Raw genomic sequence first — 21669 nt, 5'->3', positions numbered from 1 at the left:
CACACACACACACACACACACACACACACACATACGACTCCTGCTCAGGTCTCCCCCCCCCCCCCCTCCCCCCAAAAAAAGCTCAAGAACAAGTTCATGAAGAAGATCCCGCGGGACGCCGAGGCCTCCAACGTCCTGATCGGCGAGGTGGACTTCCTGGACAAACCCTTCGTCTCCTTTGTGCGTCTGGCTCAGGCCACGACCCTGGGGGGGCTGACCGAGGTCCCCGTACCCACCAGGTGGGACCCCCCCTGACCCTCCTGACCCCCCAACCCCCCGACTCCTGTTCCTCTCACCTCCCTCTGTGTTTTTTGTCTTTGGCCCAGATTACGAGGCAAACTGTTCACCTCCTAACACCTTTCCTTAACTCCTTTAGGAAGACTCCTTACACCTTTCCTTAACTCAGTTAGGAAGCCTCCTAACACCTTTCCTAACTCCTTTAGGAAGTCTCCTAACACTTTTCCTTAACTCCTTTAGGAAGCCTTTCCTTAGCTCCTTTAGGAAGTCTCCTAACACCTTTCCTAACTCCTTTAGGAAGTCTCCTAACACATTTCCTAACTCCTTTAGGAAGTCTCCTCACACCTTTCCTTAACTCCGTTAGGAAGTCTCCTAACACCTTTCCTAACTCCTTTAGGAAGCCTCCTAACACTTTTCCTAACTCCTTTAGGAAGTCTCCTAACACTTTTCCTAGCTCCTTTAGGAAGTCTCCTAACATCTTTCCTAACTCCTTTAGGAAGTCTCCTAACACCTTTCCTTAACTCCTTTAGGAAGTCTCCTAACACCTTTCCTAACTCCTTTAGGAAGCCTCCTAACACTTTTCCTAACTCCTTTCGGAAGTCTCCTAACACCTTTCCTAACTCCTTTAGGAAGCCTCCTAACACTTTTCCTAACTCCTTTCGGAAGTCTCCTAACACCTTTCCTAACTCCTTTAGGAAGCCTCCTAACACTTTTCCTAACTCCTTTCGGAAGTCTCCTAACACCTTTCCTAACTCCTTTAGGAAGCCTCCTAACACCTTTCCTTAATTCCTTTAGGAAGTCTCCTAACACCTTTCCATAACTCCGTCAGCCACGGGGTTAAGGAAAGGTGGATAGGAAAGGAGATAGGATGGACTATTAGGATGCACCCACAGTCTTTACAGATCTCACTTCCTGTCCGGCAGGTTCCTCTTCATCCTGCTGGGGCCTCACGGAAAAACCAAATCCTACAACGAGATCGGCAGAGCCATCGCCACGCTCATGGTGGACGACGTAAGTGTCCAAACCCCCCCCGACCCCCCCAATACAGCCCCCCCCACCTCCCCCCCCACCCAGGAAAGTTTCACCACCCCCCGCCCCCCCGTCTCTTTCCACCAGCTCTTCAGCGACGTCGCCTACAAATCCAGGGACCGTGACGACCTGATCGCCGGCGTGGACGAGTTTCTGGACGAGGTCATCGTCCTTCCTCCCGGGGAGTGGGACCCCAAGATCCGCATCGAGCCCCCCAAGAAGGTCCCGTCAGCAGAAATGAGGCAAGAAGCAGACGTCGTTTTTTAAATTTTATTTTTAATTTGGCAGGAAAAAAACCCACAAAAAAAACAGGCCTGGTGAAAATGTGTGGATTTCAATTGGTTTCAGAAAAGGGGCGGGGCCAAGTGGCTCCACAGCGCCACCTGGAAATGTTCGCGCAATCATGAAAATATCTGTGGCTTGATTAAGTTAGAGAAGAAAAAGAAAAAAGAAGGGGAAAAAAGAAAGAATAGAAAAAAAAGAGAAAAAGTAAATGGAAATGGAAAAAAATAAGAAAGAAAAAGGAAAAAGAAGGGGAAAAAGAAAAAAGGAAGAATAGAAAAAAGAGAAAAAATTAAAGGAAATGGAAAAAAGAAGGAAGAAAAGGAAAAGAGAAGAAAAGAAAAAAGAAGGGGAAAAAAGGAAGAATAGATAAAAGAGAAATAAAGAGAAAAAATAAATAAAGGAAATGGAAAAAAGAAGGAATAAAAGGAAAAAGAGAAGAAAAGAAAAAAGGGGGAAAGGAAGAATAGAAAAAAGAGAACAAAAGACAAAAAATAAATAAAGGAAATGGAAAAAAGAAGGAATAAAAGGAAAAAGAGAAGAAAAGAAAAAAGGGGAAAAAGGAAAAAGGAAGAATAGAAAAAAAATTAAAAATAAAAGGAAATGGAAAAAAGATAAAACGATAAAAAGAGAAGAAATAAAAAGAAAAGGAAAAAGAGAGAAAAAGAAAAGAGAAGAAAATAAAATAAATTCACCACCAAGAAGTAATAATGTCAAGATTGAAGGATTTTTCAGTAAAAACAATATTTACATATATTTATACCAAACGTTTTCTCTCAGTGACGGTTAATTACTCATTTATGACCACGATTTGCTCCGACGTGTTAAAATGTGTGGATTTCCATCCGCCTACATTATTAATGCAGAATGAGAAGCAAATCCCGGACGACTGCTGGGAAAAAAAAGTTGCGTAATCGTCTGAGGAGACCTGGAAAATCATCCGGCGGTTCTTTATTTTCCTCTCCTCCGTTTCAGGAAGTCGGTGTTGAACCTCAACGAACTGGGTCAGATGAACGGTTCGGCCGCCGGCGCCGCCGGAGGCGAGGACGAGGAGTTTCCTGCGCCGCACGAGCTGGGGGAGGAGCTCAAGTTCACCGGGAGGTAGGAGGGATATTTCAAAATAAGAGTCTGTTTCTAAAGTTGCTCCACCAGAATCCAGACGGGGGAAACACGTCTGAACACTGGATCTCCCCAGATCTCCGTTTGAAACTGGAAAAAACCCAATGAACATTTTTCTTTCTTTTTTCCTTTTTCTTCTTTTGTCATTCATCCGCTTCCTCCCTTTTCATTTTTTTTTCAGTTTTCCTTTTTTCATATTTCCTTTTTTTTTTTTTTACCTTTTTTCTTTTTTTCATTTTTCCCCTTTTTTCTTTCATGTTTTCATTTTTTCACCTTTTCTTTTTTAATTATTTTTCATTTTTCCCTTTTCCTCTTTTTTCTTTTTTCTCTTTTTTTCATTTTTCCTTTTTTTTCCCTTTAATTTTTTTCCCCTTTTTCCCATTTTTTTCATGTAAAATTTTTTTTTTGCCCTTTTTCTTTTCTATTCTTTTTCATGTTTCCTTTTCCCACCTTTTTCTATTTCCCCTTTTTCTTTTTTCTTATTTTTCCTTTTTTCCCCTTTTCTTTTTTTTCTTTTCCTTTTTTCCTTATTCTTTTTCCCATTTTTGTCCCTATTTTCTTGAATCTTTTTTTCCTTTTTTCTTTTTCTTTTCCCCCCATTTTCTCCTCTGTGATCCCCCCTCCCCCCCATTTTCACAACATTTCAGACTATTCTTGTGGCTTGCAGGCGTTTTGGGGCTGAATCAGTCAAACGTTGATATTTTGAGCTGCCGTGACGCCATCTTTAATTTCCCAGAATCCCTTGCAGCGGGTTTCCCAAAGATGGCGTCAGTTCGCGAAACATAAATGCAGTTTGATGGATGTGTGTTTGTAAACAAACCACCTTTACTGTGGTAGAAATGAGCAGTAATGGTCTAGTTTTTAAAGTGAAAAGTTTTTTAAAATAGGGATTCTGCGAGAGTAACTTTTACCATTTTCATTTATTATTGTTATTTCATAACCCCCCCCCTCCGGCCAGGTTTTGTGGTGGACTGTGGCTGGACATCAAGAGGAAGATCCCGTGGTACTGCAGCGACATCTACGACGGCTTCCACATCCAGTCCATCTCCGCCGTGCTCTTCATCTACCTGGGCTGCATCACCAACGCCATCACCTTCGGCGGGCTGCTGGGAGACGCGACCGACAACTACCAGGTCTGTGGGAGCCGCCGGAGATACGCCATCTTGTTTTGTTTTTAAAAAAAACTGACTCAGCTTTTTTTTGGCCTCCGGCCAGGGTGTGATGGAGAGCTTCCTCGGAACCGCTCTGGCTGGAACCGTCTTCTGCGTGTTCGGCGGACAGCCGCTCATCATCCTCAGCTCCACTGGACCCATCCTCATCTTCGAAAAGCTGCTCTACGACTTCAGCAAGTAAGAAAAAGTTCCCTTTCAGTGTGTGGAAGACGCTCTATAATCTAGATGTCAGGGGGAAGATGCTCTATAATCTAGAAGTGAGGAGGAAGTTGCTCTATTATCTAGATGCCAGGAGGAAGATGCTCTATAATCTGGGTGTCAGGAGGAAGACGCTCTATAATCTAGACATCAGGAGGAAGATTCTCTATAATCTAGATATCAGGAGGAAGATGCTCTATAATATAGATGTCAGGAGGAAGACGCTCTATAATCTACATTTTAGGAGGAAGATGTTCTATAATCTAGATGTCAGGAGGAAGGGCTCTATAATCTAGATGCCAGGAGGAAGATGCTCTATAATCTAGGTGTCAGGAGGAAGACGCTCTATAATCTAGATGTCAGGAGGAAGATGCTCTATAATCTAGGTGTCAGGAGGAAGATGCTCTATAATCTAGATGCCAGGAGGAAGACGCTATATAATCTAGATGTCAGGAGGAGGGTGCTCTATAATCTACATTTTAGGAGGAAGGTGCTCTATAATCTAGAAGTGAGGAGGAAGACGCTCTATAATCTAGAAGTGAGGAGGGAGACGCTCTATAATCTAGATGTCAGGAGGAAGATGCTCTATAATCTAGATGTCAGGAGGAAGACGCTCTATAATCTAGGTGTCGGGAGGAAGACGCTCTATAATCTAGATGTCAGGAGGAAGATGCTCTATAATCTAGATGCCAGGAGGAAGACGCTATATAATCTAGATGTCAGGAGGATGGTGCTCTATAATCTACATTTTAGGAGGAAGATGCTCTATAATCTAGATGTTAGGAGGAAGACGCTCTATAATCTAGAAGTGAGGAGGAAGATGCCCTATAATCTAGATGTTAGGAGGAAGACGCTCTATAATCTAGAAGTGAGGAGGACGATGCTCTATAATCTAGATGTCAGGAGGAAGATGCTCTATAATCTGGATGTTAGTTCTTTGTTCATGAACTAATGAGAATGAGAAGAAACCTCAACAAAACATCTGATCTTGATCCATGTTGTCGTTCATGTTCGGACCAATGAGTCATGTTTACTGCGTGCTCCTGTTTACTCCAACAGTAAACAGGAGTTTAGTGATATAGTTGCTATAGTTACTGCCCCAGGTAACAATCATGAGTCATTTCTTTCTGAAGCAGGAGTTTGAAAGTTCCAACCCACCAATGTGAAGGTAGCAGCTTTTCCAGAGGCAAGCCAATGCTGTTAATGCTGTCACAGCTTGGCTAATGCTAATGCTAGTTTTTTATGTGTTTGTCTCAGGAGTAACGACGTGGACTACATGGAGCTTCGTCTGTGGATCGGCCTCCACTCCTGCCTGCAGTGCTTCCTGCTGGTGGTGTCGGACGCCAGCTACATCATCAAATACATGACGCGCTTCACCGAGGAGGGTTTCTCCAGCCTCATCTCCTTCATCTTCATCTCCGACGCCATCAAGAAGATGGTGCGTGAACATCCCGTACCCGCCACTGGGACTGCGTGTGAGCCTGGAAGCTCATTAGCATGTAGCATTTAGCATGTAGCCTCATTTCAGTAAGAGCACTGAAGCTCATTAGCATGTAGCTTTGCTACTGTGTGAGCCCCAATGATCACTACCATGTAGCATGTAGCCTCGCTACTGTGTGAGCCACGAAGCTCATTAGCATGTAGCATGTAGCCTCGCTACTGTGTGAGCCCCAATAATCACTACCATGTAGCATGTAGCTTTGCTACTGTGTGAGCCCCAATAATCACTACCATGTAGCATGTAGCCTCGCTACTGTGTGAGCCATGAAGCTCATTAGCATGTAGCATGTAGCCTCACTACTGCGTGAGCCATGAAGCTCATTAGCATGTAGCATGTAGCTTTGCTACTGTGTGAGCCCCAATAATCACTACCATGTAGCATGTAGCTTTGCTACTGTGTGAGCCCCAATGATCACGACCATGTAGCATGTAGCCTCGCTACTGTGTGAGCCATGAAGCTCATTAGCATGTAGCATGTAGCCTCGCTACTGTGTGAGCCCCAATAATCACTACCATGTAGCATGTAGCTTTGCTACTGTGTGAGCCCCAATGATCACGACCATGTAGCATGTAGCCTCGCTACTGTGTGAGCCATGAAGCTCATTAGCATGTAGCCTCACTACTGCGTGAGCCATGAAACTCATTAGCATGTAGCATGTATCTTTGCTACTGTGTGAGCCCCAATAATCACTACCATGTAGCATGTAGCCTCGCAACTGTGTGAGCCATGAAGCTCATTAGCATGTAGCATGTAGCCTCGCTCCTGTGTGAACCCCAATAATCATTAGCATGTAGCCTTGCTAATGTATGAGCCTCTGGAAAAGCTGTAAACACCCTGAAGTCAGTGTGAATGTGACTTAATAAAGTAAACTCTCCTGCACCGACGGCGTGTGGATAGAAACTTTGTCTTTAAGATATTGCAATAAAAGTTTACTTTTTGTTCTCCTGAACAGGTGGGATCGTTTAAGTATTACCCAATCAACCGAGGGTTCAAACCTGATTTCATCACGTCCTACCGGTGTGAGTGCATCGCTCCCGACCAGGGTGAGTCTTCTTCCTTTGTTTTCCCCGTCGTCGCGCCTTCGTGGCGCCACGATAAATTATAGAAAATAACAACAACAACAGACTCTTTCATAATGATAAGAAAATAAAAACAAACATCTCTTTTTACTCTGTGATAATTGTGTATTTTGTTTCTGTTTCTGCCTCATTTTTGGACGCTGTCTGAAAAAGTGAGTTTGCGTGTACGGACCGATGAATGCTAAATGCTAAATGCTAACAGATGGTTTTTTTTTTCCAATGAGAGTAATTTCCACTCCTTCACATTGAATCCTGTCACATGAGACTCATTCGCCCATTCGGTCTGTTTCCTCCTGCAGCATCTGCGCTGGGCTTGAATGTTTCAGCTCCGCTCGCAGACGATAACATGACTCTGCTGGTAAGTCCTGCCAGGCGGCGGCGGCGGCGGCGGGGAGAGACGAGCGTCTCGGAAATTCCTCGTTTGTTTTGGAGTTTGCCGCGCCGCCATTAAGCAACTGGAGTTTGTTTTTCTCGCTGCGGTCTGAGTCGCAGACACGTCGGCCTGTATTCATGAAGCGATTAAGGGGAGGAGTTTACAATTATTCAGACGCGCGGCTCAACATTTGATTTGAGGTGGTGGGTGGGTCCTTTTTTTTTCTTAATTTTTCCCTATTTTTTTCTAATTTTTCCCCTATTTTTTTCAAATTTTTTCTCATTTTTTTGGACTATTTAAGTCTTTTTTTTTTTTTTTTTTACATTTTTAAATACAACACAGTCATTCCAAGGTGCTGCTAACAGAGAAATGAGAAAAGCCCAACATATCCACATGAGCAAGCAGGTTTATTTGCGACTGTGGAAAGGAAAAACTTCCTCTAACAGAAACCAAACTATTTAACTTGAATACTCGTCTTCTTATTTTTTCCCAGCGCAACCTCACCTATGTGGTTCCACAATAATTAACTCATTTTCAAATACTGGATGAACACACTGGAGCTAAAACTAGAAAATAAAATACCAAATTCTAATGGAAAAATTATCACAAATTAGAAAGCGTATCTAGTATTAGTATATGTACAAACCAATGCAGAAAAATATCCCAAAAAACACTTTTATATATATATATGTATATATATATTATTAGTAAAAAAAATTGATGTATAGATATTAGTAGCAAAGAACTGTCAATCATAGCAAAAGCATAGCAATAGCATAGCGATAGCATTGCGGTCCTTTGCTCATTTGAAAAATAAAAATACAAAAACGATGGTGGAGCCGTCTACAAACATCCACAACACAAAGCAACACACATCTGAACATGGGAGCAAATATATATATATATATATATATATATATATATATATATATATATATATATATATATCAATTGACCAAAGGGATAAAAAAAAAAGGATTCAAAATCAAATATTTTGAAAAACGTATAAAATTTTCTCAAAAAGACATTGTTAGCTTTAGCCTCGCTTTTATCTTTGTTTGTTCCCCCCACTACATGATTGTAGTCCATTACTCTTCGTAATTACCTGGTTCACCGACCCTGAAGTGTTTCATGAATACAGGAGTTTATATTCGGAGAGTTTGCGTTGTTTTTTTTCTTTCTTCCGTTATGGCTTTTCTCTTGTCGCCCCTCCCCCGCCTCGCCCCGCCTTGCCCCTCCCCCGCAGTTCAACCTGACAGACATGGACTGGAGCCAGCTGAGTAAGAAGGAGTGTGTGAAGTATGGCGGCTCGCTGCTGGGCTCTTCCTGTAAGTACGTCCCCGACCTGGCGCTCATGTCCTTCATCCTCTTCTTCGGCACCCCTACTCCATGACCGTCTCTCTCAAGAAGTTCAAGTTCAGCCGCTACTTCCCCACCAAGGTGAGGTCATCGCGCGGTCGCACTGTCGTACTTCCTGCTGCACCAACGCACCTGCACGTTGCAAGTTTTTGTAGCTTTAACTGTATATTTTTAATGAGCTTCTGAAACATTCTGGATGATTCAGAGTTTATACTCGTACTGTTAGCGGCTAACCGCTAGCAGCTAACCGCTAGCAGCTAACCGCTAAATTTAACAGAGGTAGGTTTATGATATTAGCCTCCTGTGCCGACAACACAGGCGCACAAATTAAAAGCTCCCGTTTTGGGGGATGGCGCCCCCTTGTGGGTGATTCTACGTTGGGATTTATCAGATGATGACTCCTTTAAAGGTACAGTACGTAAGATTTAAATATTACCAGTGTTGGTAGTGTTTCTTTTCCGGTCATAATGAGCAATTTTGAAGATGGACAGTGACGCTGCAAATTTGATCTTTGAGTACAAGCGGCCTTAGCAACGGGCTACAAGCTAGCTTCATGCATAGCGTCGCGAAGGAATTCCACTTTAAGTTGAACCTTTCAGATTGGAAATATCGCCCATCCTGCCGTTAAAGCTACAAAATCTTTACTGGCCTGTTTATACCTGAATGCCCCCTCCATGGTTCTGCTTCAACCCCTCCACCCCTCCACCCACCCACCCCCAGCTCCGTACTCTCGTTAGCGACTTCTCCATCATCATCTCCATCCTGCTGTTTTGTGGGCTGGACTTCCTGCTGCAGCTGGACACGCCCAAACTGCACGTTCCCACTCAGATCAAGGTCCCTGAACGCCTCCCGACTCGCCTCCTCCGTTTAGCCTGTAGATATTTAACACGCTGTTTCCATTTCCTGCATCCACCAGGGGGCGCATGTCCATAACCAAGGTTTCGCGGCACTAATACATGTAGAAAATGATCAGTGAAAACACATTTGCATTCCTGTTTTAAAGTTATTCGGCATGGAAGATCATATTTGTCAAATTTCTTTATTGATTTTACACCACGAATCGCTTTTTTTGCTTCAAAATTAACTGTTTTGTGCAGGTTTGTTACAGCAGCGTATTGCATTCACATGAAAAAATATATCTACTCAGTTCTTCTGAATCAAATAGATAATAATCAGATAATTATGAGAAAAATTACTCTGTTTTTCTGAATTAATGAAAAATAATCTCATAATTGTGAGAAAATAGAAATTATATTAAAAAAGGCAGTTTCTCTGAATTAATAAGGTAATAATCTCATACTTGTAAGAAAACATAAATTATATTAAAAAAATGTTTTTTTTTAAATTAATGAGATAATCTCATAATTGTGAGAAAACATAAATTATATTAAAAATCAAAAAATTCTGAATTAATGAGGTAATAATCTCATAATTCTGAGGAAAAAAATTATTTAAAAAATTGTTACTCTGTTTTTTCTGAATTAATGAGATAATAATAATTTTCTGGGGGAAAATTGCTGTGTTCTGAATAAACACAAAAAATGCCTAATTTGAGAACAGACGATTTTAATGTTGGTTTTTTTGTTTTTGTTCTGTTTTGTTTTTTTGTTGTTGTTTTTTCAGAAAACCAGATGTTTTTTTAATATTTAAAAAATATTTTTTCTCAAGATGTGAAAACTGTCAATATGTACTTTTTCCATATGAATGCAACACGCTTCCGTAGTATGTGAACGTTTAAAAAAAAAATAAATCACTTTATTTATTTTTCTGCTCCACAAATCATCTCATTTCTCTTCTTTCCGTCTCGACCTCCTCGTTTTCTGCCACCTTTTTTTTCTATTTCTTTTCCTCCCGCCTCTGTTTCACGCCGCCCTCTCCGTCGCCCCCTAGCTGAGGAAGCTAATCAGTGACTTTGCCATCTTCATGTCCATCATGTCCTTCGTGGGTCTGGACATGCTGATTGGCTTAGACACGCCCAAACTAATCGTTCCCACAGAGTTCAAGGTATTTCATTTCTCTCTCGCTTTCATTCTGTCATGATCGTTGCATTTTCTTCTCACATATAATTGGAACCGTCCAAATTTTTTTTTAAAGTATGTTGACTGATTCCATGCAAACTGCAAAACTTCATGTTTCTCAATGTTTAATCTGCATTTTCTACCAAATTGTATTTAACTGGAGCCACAAAACATGTTAAATCTTTGAAATTATATGTTTATAGTTTTGATATAAATAATCTTTCTTTGTTACATTTTTGAAATTTTAATTATAATTCAGGATAATAAGCATTCCATTATGTTTTCAGCTGTTTTGTTGTTTTTTTTAATCTGATTACAGCAGTTTCACAACATATTTTTAGAATTTTTTTGGGCAAAATACTCTTTTAAATCTTTTTGGCTCCTCTTTTTGGCAGTTTTCTTTCCATCGTTAATTAATTTTTTTATATATTCATCTTATTATTTTATTAAATTATTATTATTTTTAATTATTATTCAATTTGTGTATATTTTTAAAGATTTTTTTCCTTTTCGAAATTCTAGTCATTGTAAGGCTTTTTAAAAATGTTTTTGCATTTTGTATGTGTTATTATTTTTATTAATATTATTATTATTATTGTTGTTAGTTAGTTTTGTATATTTTTAGTATTTTTATTTTCAAGATTTCTTTTCCTTTCAGAAATCGTAGTCATTAAAAAATTTTAAAGCTGTTTTTTTATTTTTATTTTTTTTTTTTATTATTATTAGTTTTGTAATTAAAAAATAAAACAATTTCCTTGAGTAATGCTAGTCATTTTAGCATTTTTATTTTCAAAGCAGTTTTTGCCTTTATTTTCCCATTTACATGTGATTTTACCCTTTTTCAATTTTTATTAAGTGCCTTTTATTTAAAAAAAAAATAATAATTTAGCCCACAGATGAGATTCCCTGGACGTGCCGTTATATGAGTGTGTGTGTTGCAGCCGACGCGTCGGACCGCGGCTGGCTGGTGATGCCGTTCGGGAAGAACCCCTGGTGGTGGTACCTGGCCAGCGCCGTGCCGGCTCTGCTGGTCACCATCCTCATCTTCATGGACCAGCAGATCAGCGCCGTCATCGTCAACCGCAATGAGAACAAGCTGAAGGTCCGACGCGTCACAATGGGGGGGGGGGATGAAAGGCGCTCTGTGATTCGGGTTGATGAGGAGGATTTTTTGTTGTTGTTGCTGGTTGTTGAAAATGTAGATTTGGATCAACGTCTCGGTCTTTGTGTCCACGGCAGAAAGGCTGCGGCTACCACCTGGACCTGTTCTGGGTGGGCGTGCTGATGGCGGCCTGCTCCTTCCTGGGTCTGCCCTGGTACGTGGCCGCCACCGTCATCTCCATCGCGCACATCGACTCGCTGAAGATGGAGAGCGAATCGAGCGCGCCCGGCGAGCAGCCGCAGTTCCTCGGAGTCAGGTGGGAACCGACGGGGGAGGGGGGGGGGGGGGGGGGGGGGTGTCTCCGTTTGACGTTGTCTTCGGGCCTTCCCGTCTTTCCTGGGGCTTCCTGGGGCACATTACGTCACTATTCCGTCAGAATTTCAAAATAAAAATCTTACGTTATTCAACTGGAAGGCCAAGATGGCCGTCAGTTTTCAAGATGGCTGCCTCGCTAAATGCAAAAAAATATATATCTATATTTTTGAGGTAGAATTCGGATGAACAGAGAGGTTTTGACGATACGAACATCACAATGAATGTATACCGACGGGAAGAACTCCACAGTGGCAAGTGAATTCCAAAATGGCCGCTGGTTTTTCAAGATGGCCGCCTCGTTAAACGCAAAATAAAACAATTTTGAGGTAGAATTCGGATAAACAGAAACGTTTTGATGATCCGAACATCACAATGAGCTTAAACTGACGGGAAGAGCTCAATAGTGGCGGCTGAATTCCAAAATGGCCGCCGGTTTTCAAGATGGCCGCCTCATTAAATGTAAAATAAAACAGATTTTTGAGGTACAATTCAGATAAACAGAAACGTTTTGATGATCCGAACATCAAAATGAACCTATAGAGCTCAATAATGGCAAACGAATTCCAAAATGGCCACCAGTTTTCAAGATGGCCGCCTCATTAAATGCAACAACAAAAAAAGATTTTCAAGGTAGAATTCAGATGAACAGAAACAATTTGATGATCCGAACATCAAAATGAGCTTAAACTGACGGGAAGAGCTCAATAGTGGTAAACAAATTCCAAAATGGCCGCCAGCTTTCAAGATGGCGGCCATTAACGTGACTGATAATGCATTTAGATTCACTGGTTTGTACTTTGGCTTGTTTTAAATTACAGCTTTGTCAAACAAACATCAAACAACACAAATTTAACACATAATGGTCAAAACTAATACATTAATATAATCTTAAGCTTTATAACAGGTACTTATAAAGTTTGTAACTAAAATGAATAAAAATGAGAATATTATAATAAAAATAATAAAAATACAAAAGAGACCATGAAGCACAAGGTCTCATTATTCTTTTTCGAAAAGTTCATTTAACATCTCAAGAGTTTTATTGCCTTTTTTGTGTGTGTTTATGTTCCTTAATGTTTTAATGTGTTCTTTAAATTCAATATAGAACTTTACAAAATTATGGTTTACCTTTGCTAATCTGCATTTGTGAATGTGAAATTTTCCCAATTAGAATGATTAAATTAACTGTAAAATCTATTTCTTTATTTTTGTAATCATACTATCCAGGTACACTTTTAAAATCAATTTTAACATTATTTTTTTAAAGTTTTATACGGTATATAATTCTCAGTTTTAGTCCACGGTAAAATAAGGACAGTTTAAAAAAAAAAAAAATACTTAATGATTAATTTGTGCTTTTTCAAAAGGTACATTTAGTTTCAATTTTAAAAAATGTGGATAAGTGTATATTTGTAATTTGCAGTTAATTTAATTGATAATACATTTGCTCTCTGTCTGTTAAGATACTATTTCAAAATCATGTATTGTACTGTATAATAATTTGATGTTGTACTGCAGTAGCTGTAGTAGTAATGATAATTTGATTTGTGTGCAGAGAGCAGCGGCTGACGGGCATCCTGGTGTTCGTTCTGACCGGGCTCTCCATCTTCCTGGCTCCGGTCCTGCAGGTCGGTTCCGCATCTTGTTTCATCCCGATTTGGATTTTTTTTTTTACCCGAGACTCACGGTTATTGTTTCGTCCAGTTTATTCCCATGCCCGTCCTGTACGGAGTCTTCCTCTACATGGGCGTGGCTTCACTAAGCGGCATCCAGGTGCGGAAATCCTCACGACGCTTTTTAATGAAGATTTTTTATTTTTTTTTTACCGTAATTTTACCGTATTTCCCAGACTAAGAGTCGCAAATGTCTCCGTTTTTCTCGTGGCTTTTTCCAGTTCTGGGAGCGAATCAAGTTGTACCTGATGCCGGCCAAACACCAGCCGGACTTCTCCTTCCTGCGTCACGTCCCCCTGAGACGAGTCCACCTGTTCACCCTGGTCCAGATCGTCTGTCTCGCCGTCCTCTGGATCCTCAAGTCCACCTTCCTCGCCATCATCTTCCCCGTCATGGTCGGTCCTTGTCTTGAGATTTCATCTGTTCGTGACGATTTATTCCAGCATGAGAGGACAGCTGTCGCAAATTGACAAGTGGCCGACAAGTAAAGTCGCTAACAAGTAATACGGAACTTGTTTTGTTCCTTTAACTGGTTTAGCTTCGGCTGGTTTGGCTTTGGCTTTCAGGCTAACTGCTTAGGCTTTCACGCTAACTGCTTTAGCTCCAAGAATAATGCCTTTAGCTTAAAAATAACTGTCTTAGCTTTAAGACTAGTAGCTTTCGCTTCAATGCTACTTGTTTAGCGTTAAGGACAATGCCATTAGCTTAAAAATAATTGTCTTAGCTTTAAGGCTAGTAGCTTTAGCTTCAATGCTACTTGTTTCGCATCCAGCATAACACCTTTAGCTTGAAAATAACTCTTAGGTTTAAGGATAATAACTTTAGCTTCAATGCTACTTGTATAGCGTTAAGGATAACGCCTTTAGCTTAAAAATAACTGTCTTAGCTTGAAGGCTAGTAGCTTTAGCTTTCAGGTTCCCTGCTCTAGCTTTTTTGACTTCATCAATAGTTTTTGGTAAACGACGAGTTTTCTATTAGAAAAAAAGCAAAACAAACTAAAGAATCAGACTAAAGTTGCGTCTTTATTGCTCACTGGTAAAAACCTGCTGAACGTTTGGGGAAAGAAATTGTCTCGTTTAAAAAACCCCAAAACAAAACAAGAAATACACATCTACATTGTAAAACCTGTCTTGTTGTATTTTCCATGAATCTCAGGTTAATTTCTAAATTCCTCATCAGCGGCCATTTTCTAGCTTGACGTATTTCATACTTTAAAAAAAAAAAAAAAAAAAAAATTGAAACGCGCGTCCCGGTGCGCCGTTGCAGATTCTGGGCCTGATGGCCGTCCGGAAGCTCCTGGACCTGATGTTCTCGCAGCACGACCTGGCCTGGCTGGACGACATCCTGCCGGACAAGGACAAGAAGAAGAAGGAGGACGACAAGACGAAGAAGAAGAGGAAGGGCGGCGAGGCGGAGAGCGACGAGGAGGTGAGGACAGACGGCTCGTCCCCCTGGACGGCCGCCGGTGTTCGTCTCTCCGTGGGGTTTCGTTTCCTTCGGTTTCGTTCTGACTAACAATGTCTTTGTTTCTCCTCTCTGCTCCACAGTGTTGCTGAAAAGGCACTGTATAACACTCTCTACAGTCTGTCCTCCTGTCCTCCTGTCCTCCTGTCCTCCTCTTGTCTTTCCTTCAGCCCCGGGTTCTGCAACCTTTAGCCAGATTTTTTGGGCATTTTGCTCTCGAATAAAATGTGTTTATTAAATGTAATAGCTAGAATTCAACAGCATATGTTAAAAGCACCAAGGAATGACTGTCTTGTATTTTTTTTTTTTTTTATTTTAATAAAAAAAAAATAAATAAAAAAAAAAATCAGTGGACTATTTACACTAATAATTATTGTTTTTGGTCCTCACTTTTTCCAAGTTTCATATTGTTTAGAAGAATTTTCTTCGCATTTCTAAAGGCTATTTTTTCCCTTGTTGCATTAAAAAGAAACCAAAAAAAAAAAGAATCCAACAGCAGTTGAAATCCATTTATTTCTTTTTAAAGCTTCCACAGCTAATTCAATTAAAAAAAACAAAAACACTAAATTAATTTTTTTTTTCGCTGCTCTAAACATATAAACACTATTTTTGCCATTTTAACAATTTATAGTTGCAGTTTTATAACAGTTTTAGCTATATTAGCCATTTAAAAAAAATTTTCACCATTTTATAATTTCAGCCATTTTTCAAATTTTTTTGTTCTTTTTACCTGTTTTTGCTTTGTGGAGCTGCTTTTCATCAGGAGATTAAACTAAGTTTTGAAAATCAGTGTGTTATGCACATGAAATGAAAAAAAAAAAAATCAGTGGACTATTTACATTAATAATTATTGTTTTTGGTCCTTAATTTTTCCAAGTTTCATATTGCGTAGAATAATTTTCTCCGCATTTCTAAAGGCTTTATTTGTTTTCCCTTGTTGCATTAAAAAGAAACAAAAAAACATGAAAAAAAAAATTCAACAGCAGTTGAAATTCATTTACTTTTTTTTTTAAGCTTCCACAGTTAATTCAATAAAAAAAAACTAAAAAACATAAATTAATTGTTTTTTTGCTGCTCTACACATGTAAACACTATTTTTTTTTGCCATTTTAACAATTTATAGTTGCAGTTTTATAACAGTTTTAGCTATATTAGCCATTTTAAGCTTTTTTTCACTGTTAGTGGTTTTATCATTTCAGCCATTTTTAGTTGTTTTTCCCAGTTTTTGCCTTGTGGAGCTGATTTTCATCAGGAGATTAATCCAATTTTTTTTTGAAAATCAGTGCGTTATGCACATGCAATGAAATTAAAGAAAATAAAAATGGCAGAAAGCAAAATGTTTATTAACACAAAATTTTCTAAAAGTTTCTGGCGACTCGGGAGGTGAAGAGGTTGCAGACCCGCGACTCGACTCAACTGTGTGTCCGTGTGGTTTTGTTTGAACGTTCAGCCTTTAAAAGACGAAGCTTCATTTGTTCATTTGTTCATTCGTTCATTCATTCGTTCATTCATTCGTTCACGGAGCTTTTTTGGTTCTGTCGCTTAAATGGATGTCGAATCAGGCCCCGCCCACACACACACACACACACACAATATATATATATATTTTTTTTTTAAATAATATGTATGCATAATTTATTTACAAATTGTTTTCTTGCCATAGTATATATATATATACACACACACACACACACACACACACACACACACACACACACACACACACACACATTTATATATATATATATGGCAAGAAAAACAAATAAAATAAATAAATAATTTATTTATATAATTGTATATATATAGTTATTTTTAAATCTATTTATTATATTTGAGCTTTGACAGTAAAATAAAAAATAAAATATGAATAAATTTTTTCAGTCAAAGCTCATAGACAACAAGCTTTGACAGATCAAATCAATTCATATTTAATTTAATTAATGACACATTTATATATTTGATTCACATTTTAATTACCTAATGACACATTAAATGAATTATTTAGCGTCGTATTTATATATTAGATTTGATTTAGTCGAGGCGACGACACGACGACGTGACGCCAGAACTTTTTGAGCCACTTTTCGAAAAAAAAAAAAAAAAAAACAGTAACTGAAATGTCACTTCACTTCTCGGCCTCGTCCGTTCAGCTCACGCTTTGTCCTGCATGTCGCTCAGCTCCACAGCTCCTCCACTCCTCCTCCTCTTCCTCCTCCTCCTCTTCCTCCTCCTCCTCCCGCCGTGGCGGTGGACATTCCCATGGAGGCCTTAACGCCTCGCTCAGATCCAGACTCCGCCCACATTAACCCTCCGACCCAAACCTGTGACTGTGAGTACGCCTTACCTCCTCCCCCTCCCCCCTCCTCCTGTTGTTGTTGTTGTTGTTTGTGTTATTTAATACTGTTCAATAAACATGGTTTGTTGCTTTAGCGTCTCAGTCAATGACGCAGATTAATCGACCTTTAAAAATGTTTAAAACCCTGAAGAGTCTTTCAAATCTAAATACTTACGTCGAAATTAACTTTCTCGCAATGTAACAAAACAAGTATTTATTTATCTATCTATCTATCTATCTATCTATCTATCTATCTATCTATCTATCTATCTATCTATTTATTTATTAATCTATTTAAGTCTCGATCGCAGAAAGAAGAGAAACTGAGTTTTGGCAGCCTTCAATACAGAATCGTTGATTAATGCAGAACAACAGAGACAATTTTTTTTTTTTTCAGAAAACAGTTTCTCATAAATTCCAAAAAAATGGAGCCAATTTTTTTTTTTTTTTAATGATTTATCTCAGAATTCTGAGATAATTATTTAATTAATTCAGAAAAATAATTTTTTCACATGAATGCAGAACGCTTCCCTACATCAAACCGCAGATGTTGAAAGGGGATTGATAAAAGGGAGTCCAGGTTCCAAAACTTTTATTAAAATGAAACACAGAAATGATGAAAACCGTCCTCTCACCTTCTCTCTGTGTGTGTGTGTGTGTGTGTGTGTGTGTGTGTGTGTGTGTGTGTGTGTGTGTGTGTGTGTGTGTGTGTGTGTGTGTGTGTGTGCGCTCCCGTGGTGTTGGCGGCGATCGTCGGCGCCACGGCGCATTTCCTGTCGCCTCTCCTGTCTCTCTCTCTCTCTCTCTCTCTGTCTCTCTCTCTCTTACTCTCACTCTCTCTGTCCGTCTCTCTCTCTCTCTCTCTCTCTCTCTCTGTCCGTCTCTCTCTTTCTCTCTGTCTCTCTCTCTGTCTCTCTCTCTCTCTGTCTCTCGCTCTCTGTCTGTCTCTCTCTCTCTGTCTGTCTCTATCTCTGTCTGTCTCTCTCTCTCTCTGTCTGTCTCTCTCTCTCTCTGTCTCTCTCTCTCTCGCTGTCTCTCTCTCTCTGTCTCTCTCTCTCTTTCTGTCTCTCTCTCTCTGTCTCTCTCTCTCTGTCTCTGTCTCTCTCTCTCTGTCTGTCTCTCTCTCTCTCTCTGTCTCTCTCTCTCTCTCTGTCTGTCTCTCTCTCTCTCTCTGTCTCTCTCTCTCTCGCTGTCTCTCTCTCTCTGTCTCTGTCTCTCTCTCTCTCTTCTGTCTCTCTCTCTCTGTCTCTGTCTCTCTCTCTCTTTCTGTCTCTCTCTCTCTGTCTGTCTCTCTCTCTCTGTCTGTCTCTCTCTCTCTCTCTCTCTCTCTCTCTCTCGCTGTCTCTCTCTCTCTCTGTGTCTCTCTCTCTCTCTCTCTTTCTGTCTCTCTCTCTGTCTCTCTCTCTCTCGCTGTCTCTGTCTCTCTCTCTCTCTCTCTCTCTCTCGCGCTATCTCTCTCTCTGTCTCTCTCTCTTTCTCTCTCTGTCTCTCTCACTCTCTCTCTCTCTCTCTCTCTCTCTCTGTCTCTGTCTCTCTCTCTCTCTGTGTCTCTCTCTGTCTCTCTCTCTCTCTCTGTGTCTCTCTCTCTCTCTCGCTGTCTCTCTCTCTCTCTCTCTCTCTCTCTCTCTCTCTCTCTCTCTCCACAGGAGGCCAACCCGTATGCTGCCATCACCTCCGACCCTGATGATCTGGACCACAGGTATTGTGTGCTGAAGCTGCAGATTCCCTACAGCGATTCCCTACAGCCGCCGGGCCGGAGCGCCGCTGCCGCCTTCCAGCTCACACACGCTTAAGAGTCAACACCGCGTGTATTTATATATATTTATATATATATATGTACAGGATGTAATATTAGAGCATTTGTGACTGTAGAATTAATCTTTGTACAGTAAAAACGACGTAGAGAAAAAACTAATTGACAGAAAAACGAGCGTTTCGCAGGTCAGAGGCTCCGGAAATCTAATCTTTTGTGTGTCAGGACTACATTTCCCATGATGCTTCAGTGAAGCGACACAACGGCCCGCGATCTGTTTAGGGTTTGTTCACGCTGCGATGTGAAATGGAACCGTTTAACGTACGTGAATTAGCCGTCAGCCGCTAATTTCAACTGTAAAACATGACAGAGGAAACTTGAAATACGTTTTTCAACGTGTGATTTATTAAATCGCGCAATTAAATATACTTCTGTGTCGACACTTTAACCGATGCTAGCAGTGTTGTGCGAGTTAGCTGATCATTTAAATGAAGGCGTCTGCGTTAGCATTAGCCGTCACGCACAAACACATTCAAATATATAGTTTGTATCTTGGTGATTTAAGTTTTTTTTTTTTTAATGAACATTAGCATTAGCTTCCAAAGCTCTTAACGTCATTTTAGCTTTAGCACTAGCGGTACAAGAAGTTCTTCCTCTGCCACTATTAGCTTTCAAGCAACGCACGAGTGAAAATCAGCTGTTATGATTTCACTAAACTCCTGTTCACGGAGTAGAGACACCTGAGTCACCCTGAACCAACGCCATTGAAGACGTCGAACACAAAGTCGCGTTAGCTTGTGACTAGCATGCTCAAGTAGCGGTTAGCTGGACACTGATAGTTTGTCACTTGTTATTGCAGATTATAGAGCATCTTCCTCCTCTAACATCAGATTATAGAGCATCTTCCTCCTCTAAAGTCCAGATTAAAGAGCATTTTCCTCCTCTAATGTCCAGATTATAGTGCATCTTCCTCCTCTAATCCAGATTATAGAGCATCTTCCACCTCTAACATCAGATTATAGAGCATCTTCCTCCTCTAATCCAGATTATAGAGCATCGTACGATTTATTATAGATAAATGCTCTATAATCTGCTCCAGATTATAGAGCATTTTCCTCCTCTAATCCAGATTATAGAGCATCTTCCTCCTGTAATTGATCTTAGGTCAATCAGAGTTTACGTTGTGCGACGCGGCGCTAACAGCTCAGCTAATGCTACCACTAAAATAATAAAATTTGTTGTAACTTTAAAGTAACTAAGGAATGTAATCAGTAACTTGCTCAACACTGCCTGTAAGTCGATTTTTTGTTTCTTTTTCTTTTTTCCGTGTCACATTTTTGGCCGGTTTGAAGACGGGAAGTCTGGTTCCTCTTTAACGAGGTTTTGGTTGTTTCTTTTGGCTCAAACATGGAATTACTGGTTTCTAGGTGTTTTACTTCTTCACTCCTATTTCATGAAGCAGAATTCACTCCTCCCCCCCTCCCCCACCCCCACCTCCTCCCCCTCCAGCATCACTCTGCGACTGAAGATCTCCTGCCCCCCCTCACCCGCCCACTCTCACACCAGCCTGGCCTCCACGGACCCCCCGACCCCGCCGCGGCCCCCCCAGGCCCAGGTCAGCATCAGGGTGGAGTCGGACTGCGAGGAGCAGCGACGTGACCGTCAACACAAACTCCAGCAGCAACACCGTCGCCCCGCCGAGCCTCGACACACACACCTGAGAGCCCACTTTGAAGACTCCTGTGATGAAACCATCCTGTGACACACACACACAGACACACACACACACCGCAAGGCCACAAAATGGGGAAAAGTTTGTATTTTTTCCCTCAGAATTTTCAAAAAAAAATTACATTTTTTTCCCATTTACTCAGGGAAATTAAATTTTTTCACCGACGCCCCAATTTTTTTCCGAATTTTCAAAAAATTAAAACATTTTTCCCATTTACTCAGAGAAATTGAATTTTTTCACCAACGCCCCAATTTTTTTCAGAATTTTCAAAAAAATAAATTTTTTTCCCCATTTTCTCAGATAAATTTAATTTTTTCACCGACGCCCCAATTTTTTTCAGAATTTTCCCCCCCAAAAATAAAAAAATTTCCCATTTACTCAGAAAAATTAAATTTTTTCACCGACGCCCCAATTTTTTTTTCTGATCGTTCTTTTTTTTTTTTCTTCTGGGATTTAACTTTTTTTTTTTTTTTCACAGAATCAACTTTATTTTACAAAATTTACAAGTTATCCTTTTTTTCCCCCATTTTAATGGAACCTTTTAATTTTTTTTTCCCTGCTCAGAATTTAATAAAAAATGTTCCCTTGATATTTTTTCTCAGATTTTTTTTTTTTACAATTCATGGAGGATTTACTTTTTTTTTTTTTTTTTTTTTATTAATTTACAAACCTTTCGTTTTTTTTTGTTTTTTTTTTCCAGAATCTCAAAATTCCTGTCGGTTCACTTTTTTTTTTCTCCAGGCACATTTTTTTTTCTCAATTTACCATTTCTTTCCTGAAAGTCTAACATTAAAGTCACCATTTTCAGAAGTGACCACTTCCTTTCCATCAATTCACTGAGAAAAGTGAATGATTTTTTATTTACCTA

General features: G+C 40.0%; 1 protein-coding gene across 1 annotated transcript in view; it reads left to right on the top strand.

The window, feature by feature from the left end:
* slc4a5b (solute carrier family 4 member 5b) overlaps positions 1 to 20831 on the top strand; it is a gene marked incomplete at both ends in the record, with an annotated part of 31635 nt that extends 10804 nt beyond the window's left edge. Inside the window, 21 exon segments of the mRNA XM_080509864.1 lie at positions 82 to 239; positions 1161 to 1248; positions 1354 to 1508; positions 2524 to 2649; positions 3626 to 3800; positions 3883 to 4016; positions 5295 to 5475; positions 6491 to 6581; positions 6917 to 6975; positions 8237 to 8371; positions 8374 to 8430; positions 9070 to 9183; positions 10240 to 10353; positions 11309 to 11315; positions 11318 to 11469; positions 11607 to 11785; positions 13400 to 13472; positions 13549 to 13617; positions 13739 to 13912; positions 14784 to 15001; positions 20579 to 20831. Coding sequence (XP_080365990.1) covers positions 82 to 239; positions 1161 to 1248; positions 1354 to 1508; positions 2524 to 2649; positions 3626 to 3800; positions 3883 to 4016; positions 5295 to 5475; positions 6491 to 6581; positions 6917 to 6975; positions 8237 to 8371; positions 8374 to 8430; positions 9070 to 9183; positions 10240 to 10353; positions 11309 to 11315; positions 11318 to 11469; positions 11607 to 11785; positions 13400 to 13472; positions 13549 to 13617; positions 13739 to 13912; positions 14784 to 15001; positions 20579 to 20831 — 2712 coding nt within the window.
* Between the last annotated feature and the right edge of the window lie 838 nt (positions 20832 to 21669).

Source organism: Blennius ocellaris (genome assembly GCF_963422515.1).
Source record: "Blennius ocellaris genome assembly, chromosome: 15".
Classification (NCBI taxonomy): domain Eukaryota; kingdom Metazoa; phylum Chordata; class Actinopteri; order Blenniiformes; family Blenniidae; genus Blennius; species Blennius ocellaris.
The sequence above is the reverse complement of the archived record's forward strand: the minus strand, read 5'-3'. Positions and strand labels throughout refer to the sequence as shown.